The sequence below is a fragment of the Choloepus didactylus genome, chromosome 5 (assembly GCF_015220235.1).
Source record: "Choloepus didactylus isolate mChoDid1 chromosome 5, mChoDid1.pri, whole genome shotgun sequence".
Taxonomy (NCBI): domain Eukaryota; kingdom Metazoa; phylum Chordata; class Mammalia; order Pilosa; family Megalonychidae; genus Choloepus; species Choloepus didactylus.
The window spans coordinates 112,838,874-112,852,343 of record NC_051311.1 but is presented as its reverse complement, the minus strand read 5'-3'; the positions used below and the strand labels follow the sequence as shown (position 1 = coordinate 112,852,343).

At 39.8% G+C, this 13,470-nt stretch overlaps 2 protein-coding genes across 8 annotated transcripts in view; one reads left to right on the top strand and one right to left on the bottom strand.

Annotated features, from left to right (window-relative positions):
- The window catches only part of ASB4 (ankyrin repeat and SOCS box containing 4), a 163,386-nt gene that overhangs the window by 107,373 nt on the left and 42,543 nt on the right, over positions 1-13,470 (bottom strand). The window contains exon 1 of one of the 4 annotated variants that reach the window (XM_037836725.1): positions 9,111-9,508. The exons of the other annotated variants lie outside the window; for them this stretch is intronic. The gene's annotated coding sequence lies outside the window, so the exon portion shown is untranslated. Of the gene's footprint in view, positions 1-9,110; positions 9,509-13,470 lie in introns of those variants that run through there. 4 annotated transcript variants of the gene reach the window in all.
- PON2 (paraoxonase 2) overlaps positions 9,348-13,470 on the top strand; it is a 28,857-nt gene continuing 24,734 nt past the window's right edge. For 3 of the 4 annotated variants that reach the window (XM_037836721.1, XM_037836720.1, XM_037836719.1), the window contains exon 1: positions 9,351-9,508. In XM_037836721.1, the coding sequence (XP_037692649.1) occupies positions 9,435-9,508 (74 nt within the window). In that variant the 5' untranslated portion in view covers positions 9,351-9,434. Of the gene's footprint in view, positions 9,509-13,470 lie in introns of all 4 variants that reach the window. The other variant, XM_037836722.1, reaches the window with a different exon arrangement.

The window sequence follows — 13,470 nt, the reverse complement described above, 5'->3', positions numbered from 1 at the left end:
ACAAAGGGTAAACTCCATGAGAGCAGGGACTTTTATTTATTTTTCTCCAGCACATAGAATAGGCCTGGCTCATAGAATAAGGACTTAAAAAAAGAATATACATGGAAGAATAGTTAGGAGTCTTTATAATATACTAGGAAAAGGATGGTGCCGCTGGACTAGATTGGTAAGGACAAAGATGGTAGAGAGTAGTGGGATTCTGGATATATTTTGAAAGTAAACAAATAGGATATTCTGATTTTTCCAGTTTGCTAATGCTGCCGTTTTGCAAAACACCAGAAATGGATTGGCTTTTATAAAGGGGGTTTTATTTGATAACAAAGGTATAGCCTTATGGCCATGAAAATGTCCAGACAAAGGCATCAACAGTAGGGTACCTTCACTGAAGAACACCGATGGCGTCTGGAAAACCTCTGTTAGCTGGGAAGGCACGTGCCTGGTGTCTGCTTGCTCCTAGGTTGCATTTCAAAATGGCATTCTCCAAATGCTCTTGGGGCATTTGTCCTCCCTTAGCTTCTCTGGGGCAAAGTGTCAGGAAAAGTCTTCTTTCAATGGCTGTCTCCAAAATGTCTGTCTCAGCTGCAGCACTCAGTTCCTTCTGTTTGTCAGCTTTTATATGGCTCCAGTGATTTAATTAAGACCCACCCTGAATAGGTGGGGTAACACCTCCATGGAAATTATCCAATAAAAAGCCTTGTCTACAGTTGATTGAGTCACATCTCCATGGAAACACTCAATCAAAGGATTCCAACCTAATCAACACTAATATATCTGCCCCCACAAGACTGCATCAAAGAACATGGCATTTGGGGGGACATAATACATCCAAACCAACACACTGATGTATTAGATGTAGGGTATGAGAGAAAGAAAAGTCAAGTATAACTTCATAATTTTTGGCTGGGTTAAGTTGAAGAAAGGAATAGCCATTTATTAAAATGAATAAAACAGGAGAAACAGTTTTGGAGAAGGTAATACATTAAGAGTTCGGTTTTGGATTGATAAGCTAGAAATGCCTATTGGGCATCCAAGTGGAAAGGTCAAGTAGTTAGTTCATTATATGACCCAAGAAGTCAGGAGAGAGGTCCCAGCTGGAGAAATAAATGTGGAAGTCATCAATATATGGATGGTATTTAAAGCCATGAACTGGATGAGAACAAGGAAGGAAGGGTACACTAATTCCTGGGGCACAGAAGGAGACTAACAAAGGAGAATGAGAAGGAGAGGTCAGAGACATAGGAAGAAAACCAGGAGAGTATGGCATCCTGGAAGCCAAGGAGTTATGCTGCTAATAAGTCAAGTAAAATGAGAAAATGAAGCCTTAAAGTAATCAATGAGTTAAGTCGATAGGAGCAGCTTCACTGAAATGAGAGATTCAAAAGCCTGAATGGAATTGGTTTAAAAGTCAATAAATTGTATAAATAGACCACTTGACAATGATACTTTGGAGGGGCGGGACTGGAAGCAAGGGGCCCAGTGAAGAGAATGTTACAATCCCTAGATCATGCCTTAGCTGTGGGCAGTGGGAAGCTACCTCAGATAACCCCCCTTCATATGACTTCTCCCTGCTTCACTTATCTCAGCCAAACTAGGAAGCTTTGGTCAGGCATGAAACCAGATTAGAAGCCACCATGGCCACCTCAACCACCATATCAGGAAAGAGTTCCACTTCTGGTTTATCATCTGTACATAAGGGGATCAACTAGATAATACAAACGTTTGACAAGGAACAATCGAGGCATCTTGAAAAATAAGTTTCATTCTTCCTAAAGGAAGTTATGCACTGGAGGAGATGGATCAGAAAAAGGGTACAGGAGTGCTTGGCTACAGAAAAGATGACAGGAAGATAGGAAATGGAGACAGTTGGGCCTAGACAAATATTTCCAGGAATGTTGCTGTAAAGGAGAGCAGAGAAATGAAATGATACCTGGAGAGAAAAGTGGGTCCCAGGGGTTTTCCATTCAAGAGGGCAGAAATTGCAGTTGGAAATTGCTGTTGGAAATGATGCAGTAAAGAAGAAAAAATTGATGATGTAGGACACTTGTTGGGTAGACAAGAAAAGTCTGAATTTGGTGCTCAAGTGGTAAAATTGGCCTCAGTAGTATTCAGGAGAGTGGGCGAATATGTGGGCCCAAATGCAAGTAGGTGGGTTCATATGGTAAGGGAGCATCAGAAAGTCTTCTATTTTTTTGGTAAAATAGGGAGCCAGGTTATCAGCTGAGAGTGAAGATGGAGATTTGAGGGTGGGAGAATGAGTGGACCAGTGAAATGCACTATGATAGTTGAACTGCAGGAAGGACATATTTGGGGTTAATGGCATGAATTTAAAACACAGCCAGTCAGTGTAGTTATATGTTTTCTTCAGTCATATTCAGCTGTACAAGGGCAAGCATAGAGAAACCTAGATTTAACTTGGGTTGGAGTTTTATCAAGGAAGCATGCAGAAAGGAAAAAGGAGTCAAGGGAATTGAGACATATGAAAAGGGAGTGTATATAGTGATGCATCATGGACTCTGAGCTGGGTAAGGTGGGATGAGAGAGAGTGAAAAGGTGGTAAATTAGTGGATTTCAGGTCTAGGAATTTTTGAAGGTGGAGTACACTTCAGGGAATAAGTTAAAAAGATATAACATGGTGATTTTGGAAAATGGGGTCTTAAAATTGAGATTTTGGAGGGTTGGGTGGTGACAAGGTCATTGGAGGAAAAGAGGTCATGCAATGGAAGTTTGGTAAGGAAAGATTGCAGACATGGATGTTGAAATTACCAAGAATTTTGACACTGTGGTGTAAATGGGAGTGTTTGTGAGCCAAGAGCTAGAATATTCCAGGTCAGAGGGGAAAGTGATCCTTAAGGTGAGGGCATCAGTAGATAACACAAAAAGCTGAAGAGAATATTCAAAGAAGACATTGAAGATATATGTTATTTTGTTAATGACTGACTGGTTTGGAGAGATGGAAACTGGAAAAGGTTTAGGGAGTTGTGGGGAAGAAGTGGGAGACAGGAAAAAGTCCCAAGCCATATAGGGATGAGAGTGTGGAAGGTCTAAGAAGAGTCTAAGAAATCTTCTGGTGGGAACTTTTGGCGGGGACTTCAGAAAACAGCAATAAAGGGCCTAATGAGACGTAGATATTGGATATGAGGCAGTGAGTGCTGGAGAAGAGCACATGTTCCAGGGCTTTCTCGGGCACTCCTGCCAATGGAGGTAGAGAGCCCAGAAGAGGGCCTGTCTTATGCCAAGCACACGTAACTTTGGAGTTATCTTTTCGGCAACCCCCCCTCTCATCTCCCATATGTTTTACAAGCTCTGGAAATGGCTTTCATTCCCCATGGACAGCTAGTGGCTGCCTGGAGCACTGTGGTATGAAGAATTTCAAGACAACATATCCAGAGTCAGGAAAGAGGCAAAATGGCTGCATCTGTGCCCGTATCTACTTTCCCTAGTATAGAGTGAGCCCTAAAGCTCAATTCAATTCCTAATTCTCTATCCTACCTCCCATGTTTCAAGCCACCTCCCAGTCACTGATATACTCATGCCACTGTTAGGACATTATCTGTACCATTTCTTTTCAGGCTACAGCCTCAAACTTTCCTGAAGGTCACCTACTCAGCTAATGATCCCCAAGTCTCCATCTCCAGATAAGACCTCATTCCTGAGCATCAAAAACTTGTCTGCAATTGTGTTCTGGACTTTGAGTACACCAAATATGTATCCTAAAGTGTAGTCATTTTCCTCCGTCGCTGCCACCACAACTTGGTGCTCACAGCTAGTTCCTTCCCATTCACCCATGTAAACAACCCAAGTCATCTTTCCTCCACATCTTGTCACTCTTTTCTATTAATCCCAACTCTGAAATTCCTTGAATCTGTTTCCTTTTCTCCTTCCCCACTGCTTCTACCTTGTTTACATCTGTATCTTCTATCTGGTAGAGTTGGGAAAATAGACTCCAACCTACCATCCACCACACAGTAATTAATCATCTCTGTAGAACACAAATGTTTCTCCCTTCTTTAAAGGTTTTTAGTGGACTACATCACATACAGGATAAAGATCAAAGGTCTTAGCCCTGACACATAACACTGTGTATATGTCTGGTGCTTATCTCTCTCGGTAGACTTCACTAGACTATGACGGCCGCCAGGGTAGGTAATGTATGCCACCTTTATCATTGAAATCCAGTAACTTCTTGGGGACACAGAACATATGCAATAAATGGTAAATGAACTAGAGAAAGTAGGCAGAGAAAAAGTATAAGAAGCACGTAGTTTAAAACTCTCTCTTATGAAAGTTTACATGAAATCATTTTCCAAAACTCTCACTACCTGCTCATTCATTTCTGCTCTTACCAGGGATGACAAAGGAATAGAAATCTGTTTATTTGACAATTAACAAAAAGATATATCAAGGGTAGGCATAGGATCTGAGTGTAAATTTTTTTTATATTGGCTCCTAGCTCTACCATTTTCCATTTTCCAGGTGTGTGACCCTGGGCAAGTTCCTTATTCTCTGGCCTGTTTCCTCACTTGTAATTGTAAATGTAAAGTGTATGGAATAGGGAGTGCTCCATAAATAACAGCTATGGTTTTTACTTCAGCTGGTCTGTTCATTAAGCCCAGCAGCTTCTGAAAGGGGTTGCACACATGGTTCATTAATAGAAAACTAAAAACAATTTTGCTATTAGATGATAAAAAACATGCATGGATTTCCCAGAATAGGGCTCAGGCCACACAGATGAAGGTTGGGGACTTTTTGTCTCTGGTCTCCCTGCTTTTTCTCTTTCCCGGTCTTTTCTATCCCTCTGTTCTCTCCTCCTAGGGTTCTGTAGCTCCTGGGAAAGAGGCAGCAAAGTTCTGTGGCCCTCTGTGAAAATAGGCTTGAGTCTAGTGAGGACAGGAGGGCTATCTGGCCTAGACTTTGTAAGCCAGGAATAAATATTTTTTTATAAATTGCATAAATATTTTGTGACTAGCACATTACAGCATATTTTATTTTTGTTTGTATTAGGTTGAACCATATGAAATTGTTGCTATTTGTTTTTGACCTCTACAAACAACAATTTCATATGGTTCAACCTAGTAGTTAAAGAATGTCAGTCTGTTAAATGTAAAGAGTTAAAAATATAGAACCATTCGTTCAAATTCTGTTGTAGCATTTCTTCACTTTCTAATATATTGGGATTCTCAGAAAATGGCTTAGCTGGGGATGGAAGTCTCTTTTAAACTTGGAAAGGTCCCAGAGCAGAGCATCTACATGACAACTCATTTTCTTGCTAAAAATAACCATCTTTTATAATATCTCTTCAATGCATTTTTGTGTTAAAAGTTTTACTTCCTTTTTTTAAACAGAAGTATAAAGGAAAAGGAATAAAGGGGATATTGGAGGGACAAACTCACCATTACATTTTATATAAAACGACAATAATCACATTACCTACTTCACAAAATTACCATGAACATTACATGTGATCATACACTGCAAGGAACCTTAAAGAGTTAAAGTTATAATCATAAAAGCCAATGCCACTAAAAGTGTGGTCTAGGAACCATTTTCATTCTGTAAAGCCTTTGTTTCTGGTCCATGGTAAGATAAGTATGAAAAACTGAGAGTAAGCACCTAGAAAGTGTACTAGAAATTTGACAAAGTAACTTTACATCTGTTATATCAAATAATAAAAAAATCTGGGTTTGTAATTTGTAGGTCTGATTTTGTATTTCATTTTCTAGTAATTTATTTTCATTGTATTGTTCAAAGGTGATAGATTAGAAATAAAGAAAAAACGGTCCTTCATTACTGATAATGTGAGAAGCACTGATATAAGGTATTGCTGTTTCTGAAATTTTGTTTAAGAATCACTAAATTTGTAATCATAAACTAGTCTTAAGTCATTATTTTCAAAACACTGCTTCATACCAGTGTTTTATACAAGCTGTAAGGAGTTGTAAAAATACAAACAGGTTCCAGAACAAGTCTGCTTTCTATTGAATAACTTGGTTATTTGATAGTCAGAACTCATTTTCCCCATGAAATAATATAAACTTGGGGTTACATTCTTGGTGTAGCCTGTAAATCCCAGTTATCTCAACAGATTGCTAAGCTATATTACAAAATTTAATAACTAGTGTACTATTCTTATGAGGGAAAAGATATGCCTCTGATTTGCATCTTGGACAAGATCTCTCTTCCCCATTGCCTGTGAGAAATGATGATTCCTGGACCTAGCATGGTAGTGGGAGTTAGGATGGGACTACTTCTGCAGAAGTTGTTTCAACAGCAAAATCAGGTGGAAAAGTATGGGGGAATTAGAAGATCAAGTGTGAGGGAACTCACTGGTCGTGTTAATAAAATTAAATGAGGGTACTCTAAGATTCCCTAGGATTGAGGTTCGGCAGGTTTTGCTGGACTCAAAATCCTAGCTCTTTACTGCAACTGCCTCTGTGTGCTAAACTTCAGGACATTGCTCTCCTTGACTGCCCCAGCACCAAGATTGCAAATAGACTTCATTCTGAATTGAGGTCCGTGAGCAGCCACTTTGAGGGTTTTATTTCCCCTTTTCTTCTCATTTTCGAAAAGACTGTGTAAGGACAAGTCCAAGCTTGGTAGAAATATTGCTCTAATCAATTAGTGATCTCTAAAATGGGCAGGGGAAGAAGGGAAAGCCAACATAAGAGCTGTTCTTTTGCTATCTTGCATCCAGCCTAGCGCAAATCTTCAACCCTTTAATTTCTGTATCACAGCAGGGACCAGGAGGAATTATGAATAACATGACTTTTCTGAAAGCTTAGGATAAACAAAAGGGAAATACACATAGAAAATAACATACTATTGGGTCATCTTATCCTCTTATTTACAATCTAAGGTTTCCTTACTTTGAGGCACAGGTGAGGAGGCATCTGACCTGGCTCCTGACCTAGTGCTCATGAGGCATAGATTTTTTACTTGCCTCTACCTGGGAAAACTTCGGAACAAGACTCTCAGACACAAGAAAGATGCCCAGGCAATAGTCTCAGACCCACTGTTTTAGATCCTCATTCTAAATTTGGATTTCATATGTGAGACTCTTCTCTTCCCCAATGATTGACACCAAAAATGTCCCTAGAGAGAAGATCCCACTCCTATCTACACAAGCATAGATAACCTTACCCTACGGTGGGGTTCTTAATCCAGCTGGTGTATGGACAGAATTCAGGGGGTGTTCATGAAATTGGAGGAGAAAAAAAAAAAAAACCTTTATTTTCAAGTGGAATTTAGTATTTTCTTCAATTATGAAAGTAGGCACCAAACTGCAGAAGCATTAGCAGTACTTGTGACTTTGTTACTAATGGAAATGACAATTATTTTCATTATTACATTACAGTTGTTGCAGATAGAATAACACACTTATCGCTGTTTGAAAGAATGGTGTTAGATCTTTTATTTAATGTGTTAATAGTGTAGCACAAATTACTATAAGCACAAATTTGTGGTTTTTTAATATTTCCATAATTGCATTTCAATGTCAGCAGAATCCTTTACAATTGGATGTATTTTATTGTGTGTATTTGTAAACATTATTCTGAGAAAGTATACGTGGGTTTACCAGACTGCCAGAGGGGTCCAAAACATAAGAAAATTAAAGCCTCTAGCTCTCTCTATCTACCATCCAGTATAACACAACATCCCTTGAGCCATAATCAAAGATACATAAATAGAGAACCAGTGGGGTCAGTTTTGGGAGGTGGGAATGAGGCTAGAGGTGGGGCAGAGGAAATGAGAAACTAGAATCTGCTTTTATTTACTTTATTTAAAATGAATTTTATTTATTTTTATATCCATAAAACCCACAGTTTATTGAGAATTGGTAATTGTGGCCATCTCTGCCTAACATACTGTAGGATGGCAATTAAACACTGAAAACCATTAGCAACTTATTTCAGATATACTCACTTAATTATAACTGTCTCAATCTTAATAGGTACGTTTCACTTTTATATTTTTTTCTTTATTTCTTCACATTATGATGGTTACAGTTAAAAAAAAAATCTACCCTTATTTCCATAAGCTGGGTTTGGATCAAAAAGAAGTATCTAAATCCGTAAGACCCTAGTTCAAATGAAATATTACTAGAAACAGGATTTTTTCCCTCTCATCTATATCTTGTTATAAAGAGTAGTGATTCCAATGTGAAAATTTTAAGACATGTTCCAGTTTCTTTTACTGTAATAAAAAAAGAATCTTTACTCCAATCCTACCTCATACCATGTATAAAAATTAACTCAAAATAGATTAATGACCTAAATATAAGAGCTAAAACCATAAAGCTCATAGAAGAAAGCATAAAGGAAAATCTTCTTAGATTCGTAGATATGACAACAAAGCATAAGCAATAAAAGAATATAACAAGTGTTGGAGAGGATGCAGAGAAATTGGAACCCCCGTGCTTGCTGATGATAATGTAAAATGGTGCAGCCACTGTAAAAACAAGTTTGGAGGCTCCTCAGAAAGTTAAACATAGACTTACTATAGGTCCCAGCAATTCCACTCCTAGTTATATACCTAAGAGAATGGAAAGCAGGGTCTCCAACAGATCATTGTACACCAATGCTCACAGCAGTATTATTCACAATAGCCAAAAGGAGGAAACAACCCAAGTGTCCATCAAGAGATGAATGATAAACAAAAGATGGTACATACATGCAATGGGACATTATTCAGCTGTATAAAGGACTGAAGTTCTGATGCCACTACATGGACCAGCCTTGAAAACATTAAGCTAAGTTAAATGAGCCAAATACAAAAGGATACATATTGAATGATTCCCTTTATTTTAAATATCTAGGATAAGCATATTCAGAGACAGAAAGCAGATTACAGGTTACCAGGACGGGGGTTGGGGTGGGTGAAATTGGGGGATAGGGAGTTACTGCTTAATGGATATAGAGTTTCTGTTTATTGTGATGGAAAAGTTTTGATAACGGATGATGATGCTAGTAACACAACATCGTAACGGTAATTAATACCACTGAATTATACACTTAAAAATGGTTAAATGGCAAATGTTATTGTTATATTACCACAATAAAAAGTAAATCAATTACAAAAAAAAAAAAAAAAACTTCATTCTGGAAGATTCTTACCGGAATAGAGTAAGGTTTCTCCTTGAAGACTAGGGAAAAAGGTACGCAGGCTGCTTTAGAGTTTTGAGTAGGTTGTTGGGGAAAGGAGGTGAAAGAATTAAGTTTCACACCATCAATTTAAAGGCAGTTCCCTTCCTTGGAAAAGTTTCTGGGAAAATAGGCTTCTGGTGAACAGGCCAAGGGCCAGGCCGAGGGCGGAGCCTCCGCGGCTGCGAGCAGGGCCCCGGCCAAGGCCGGGGATGGGGCGGAGCCCGGGCCGAGCGAGACGGGGACGCCACCGGCGGGGCTCCGGGCCGGCGAGACGGCGCTCCCAGCTCTTGCGCTATGGGACGGCTGGTGGCTCTGAGTCTGCTGGGAATAGCGCTGGCGCTCCTAGGGGAGAGGTTCTTGGCGCTCAGGTAGGTGGGGCCGTCTCGGGTAGAGCCCTGGGGCGCGCAGCCCCGCGGGTGCGCTGGGCTCCTGGATGCCCCTCCCCGGGCGCCTCCCCGGGCCTGGGTCCTCGGTTAGGGGTGGGGGGAACCTACGGGACAGCGGGTGGAGAGCGCTCCGGCGGGTGGAGGAAATCTGGAGGGTTGGGAACCGCGGCAGGAGGCGAAGAACTTTTGATCGCTCTGTTGGCCAGTAGTTGAACACTCCCACCCCCAGCTTCTAGTAAAACTAGCAAAGTTTGGGCCGAATCTTGAGATTTCTAGAAAGTTTATAAATCGTGGCTACTTACAAAGTTCCTTTCTGCCTGGGTTGACAAGCTAGTGTTTTGGGATTATCCAGGAGCAAATCCAGTGCTTTAATTTGAAAACAAAAGTGTTACTCATGCACGAAACTTTAATTATAAAGATTTATTTCAGGTCATTGGTGCTGCTTTTGTTTGTTGCCCAGACCGGCACCAGTCTTGATAAAGTTGTTTTGCATCCCTCCCCTCATAGTTGAGAAATCCTGCTCTCTAATCTTGGTGCTGTAGATTAAAGACCTTTGAGATATTCAGCTACTGTTGTTACATCACTTCCTTATTTATCTCTCACTCAGGAGGCCTGAGGGCAGAATGCCAAACGGTTTAAGCACTACTGCATCTCACATTTTAGTTATAAGGAAAAATTGCTGGTGGGTAGACAAATTTTTTAAATTACTGACAAATTTTGTAAGCCTCATGCAATAGAATTCAAGAAATATTGAGCCACCTAATTGTATATAATGTGCTCTCATAGCTTCCTGTAATAGAGGAAGGCACAGTCCTTACCTTTAAGGAGTTTACTGTATTATAGGGGAGGAGAGAAATAAATATAGTACAAATTGGGATATCCAGACAGGTACAAAAGAACCCCTATAGGCTTAAAGAGGAGAGATTACATCCTCTCAAGCTGCAGTTCAGAAGAGAGGAAAAGTCATTTGACATTGGCCTTGAAGAATGGCTGAAACACTCACATATGGGGATGAAGGAGGTAATCCCAGATGGAAAGTGCAGCATGAGCAGAGGCTAGGAGGAAGTTCAGAGACTAACAAATAGACCAATCTGGGGGGAGAATAAAGTTAAGAGATGAGAATAACAGAGGATGGGGGGAAAGTAAGTTTTGAGGCTGTTCAATTTAGGTTGAAAAACTGGGGCCTACTTTGATAGGCAAAAGGGAACCATGGAGATATATATATATATATATGTATGTATATGTATGTATATATGTATATGTATAACAGGAGCCAGCTTAATAAAAATGAGCCTGAGCCTGGCAGGATGGGTTAGAGTAGAGGGAGTGAGCAGGTCTTAATCCTTGCTGGGCATTAGGGTGTTAGGATCTCCTGGAGAGCTGATTCTGATTCCATTGGTCTGGCTGAGGCCCATGCATTGGTAATTTTTATTTTTAAAACCTCTCCTGATAATTCTAATGTGAAGGCAGGACTGAGAAGTACTAGAATAGAGAACAGACACAGGAAGACTGGTTAAAGTATTAAAGTAGTTTGGAGAAGATAACAGGGGCCCAAACTTTGGAACCCCAGAGGTGAGAGGCAATCCTGATAAAGGAATGCAAGGAGAAGGAATAGTGTGTGATGGGGGCTGAGAGGGAAGGGGTAAAGGGATGGGGGTAAAAAGTCTTTTTGCATAGGAAATGGACAAGTTAACCTTCATTTCGTATTATGTAAATGTCCTTCCTGTTCTGCAGAAGATTCTTAAACTGGATGATTTCATATGATCTGTCCAGTCCTCAGGTTCAAAGGCAAGACCACCAAAATTCACAAACCCATTAAGTTGTCATTAATGTTCAAACTACCAGTGTTTCATCAAGTTGGAGTTTTCACAATTAACAGTCAATATATTTTTTTCTTCTTCCTAATATTAAGGTTTTAAACTTGTCATTTTATATGGTAAATGTTGCAAGTCTAAGCAAAAGCAAGTAAAGTTTACTGACATAGACCCTTATTGACGTAGGTTTTGATGTACCTAACATACCTGCTATGAAATTTACAATTTGACACATCTTTTTTTTATAAAGACTTGGCTATATGGTAAACTTTACTGGACAGTAGCTTTTTGGAAAGTAACTATTGGATAGTTAAGGCCTAGATTAGCTGATGTGAGTACGTTGGTGTAGGTATAGGATTGCAGGCTTTAGCAAATAAAAATACAGGATGCCCAGTTAAATTTGAATTTCAGATAAACAATAAATAATTTTTGTATAAGTATGTCCCATAGAATATTTGGGACATACTTGTACTAAAAATGTATCTGTCATTTGTCTGAAATTCAAATTTAACTTGTGTCCTGTGTTTTATCTGGTAGACCTATGTAGAACTGAATGCAGACAGGAGTGAAGAGTCATGTGATTGAGGAATATTGAGTGCCTGCTGTTTACAGAGTTTGTTGGGATGCACAAACCATGGCATTTCTCCTTTCAGAAGCTCAGAGCCTATTTGGAAAAGCAACATGTTCTCACAGCCCTATGAGGCAAAGTTGTTCAGATGAAGGGGAAGGAACAGAGGTGTTTTGTTGTTGTTTTCACTCTGGTCTAATGCTTACTATTTCACTATTCTATTTTTAAAGATGGTACTTTATCACTCAAGTTATAGTCACAAGTGGAAAAATGTAATCATAGTTATCTCTTTTTCTTTCTACACTGTTACTGGCTAAGGTTCCTAGGGGCGGATGGCATAGCACACCCACTGTTTCTCCTCCTCCCTAGTTAAGCAATAAAGGAAAAAATGGAAATACACAAATATTGCCAGGCCAGGTGCTCCGCCTTGTAAGGTACATGGCATTGAATGAAGACGTGGTTACATCAGAGGTCCTAAAGATGGATGGGAACCTCAAAAACAAGTGTCTGAACATTCTGCTTGATGCCTGAGACCCTTTATGACTGCTCCATCAAGAAGCTGTTCAAACTTTATTTGAACATCTCTGGAGGGGCAGCCTTTTTTCTAACCACCACCCTCGTTTACTGTGTAAATACTATGTACAGTTGTGCACTGCACAAAAGGTGTAAAAAGTATTAAACCAAAATGTACATTTACTGATATTTGGAAAGAAAGCCCCCTTGCATATATGCCTTCATTAAGTCTTCATAAACACTTCCTTCATATATTAATAGATATGAAAACTGAGGCTTGAAGAGGTTATCCAATTAGTCCAGTAGGTAATTAGTGCAGCAACTGTACTCTAAGCCAGGTCTTCTGATTCCAAGTTCACTTTGCCCTAGCTCTGCCACAGCCTCCTTGCTTCTCTGCCATTGGGGCAAAATTTCTCCAGCTTTCCATGCCTGAGCCCAAATTATTAATTAGTGCAGGCCTTACAGAGATCCAAGGGGTAAATTCCAAAGAGTTTTACAAAGTCTGTCTATAAAACACCCGCTTGTATGTATATAATAAAAGCCTGTACATAAAAGATAAAGCCCTTGCTTATAAGGATTTCATAATCTACAGATTCCAAACCATTAGTTGTTTGTGAACCCAAAGGCAGTGAGATATGGAACAAAGTAACACCTGTTTGCCCACCGCATGGTGGCCCCTCACTGCTACCAGCTGGGATGCAAGATGGTAACAGCCCCAGAGAAGAATTCTTGTCTCACTTCACTCTGGATGGGTAACGCTATTTCCTGAGTGAAAGAAATAGAGATTGAGTCATGTAAATGACTGTTGGTTGAGAGTTTGTGCTTTGTGGCCAGATAGCCTGAATTCATTTCCCTAGTTCCACTACTCACTGAGACCTGGGGCTCATTATTTCAACTTTCTGCGCCTCAGTATCCTAATCTGTAAAATGGGGATAGTATTACCACTGCTCCATAGTGGGTTTGTAAGAAATAAATGAGTTCATTTGTGCCAAGTGCTTAGACCAATGCTAGTAAGTGCTCAATAAAAATTCCATATCATGACTGTGATG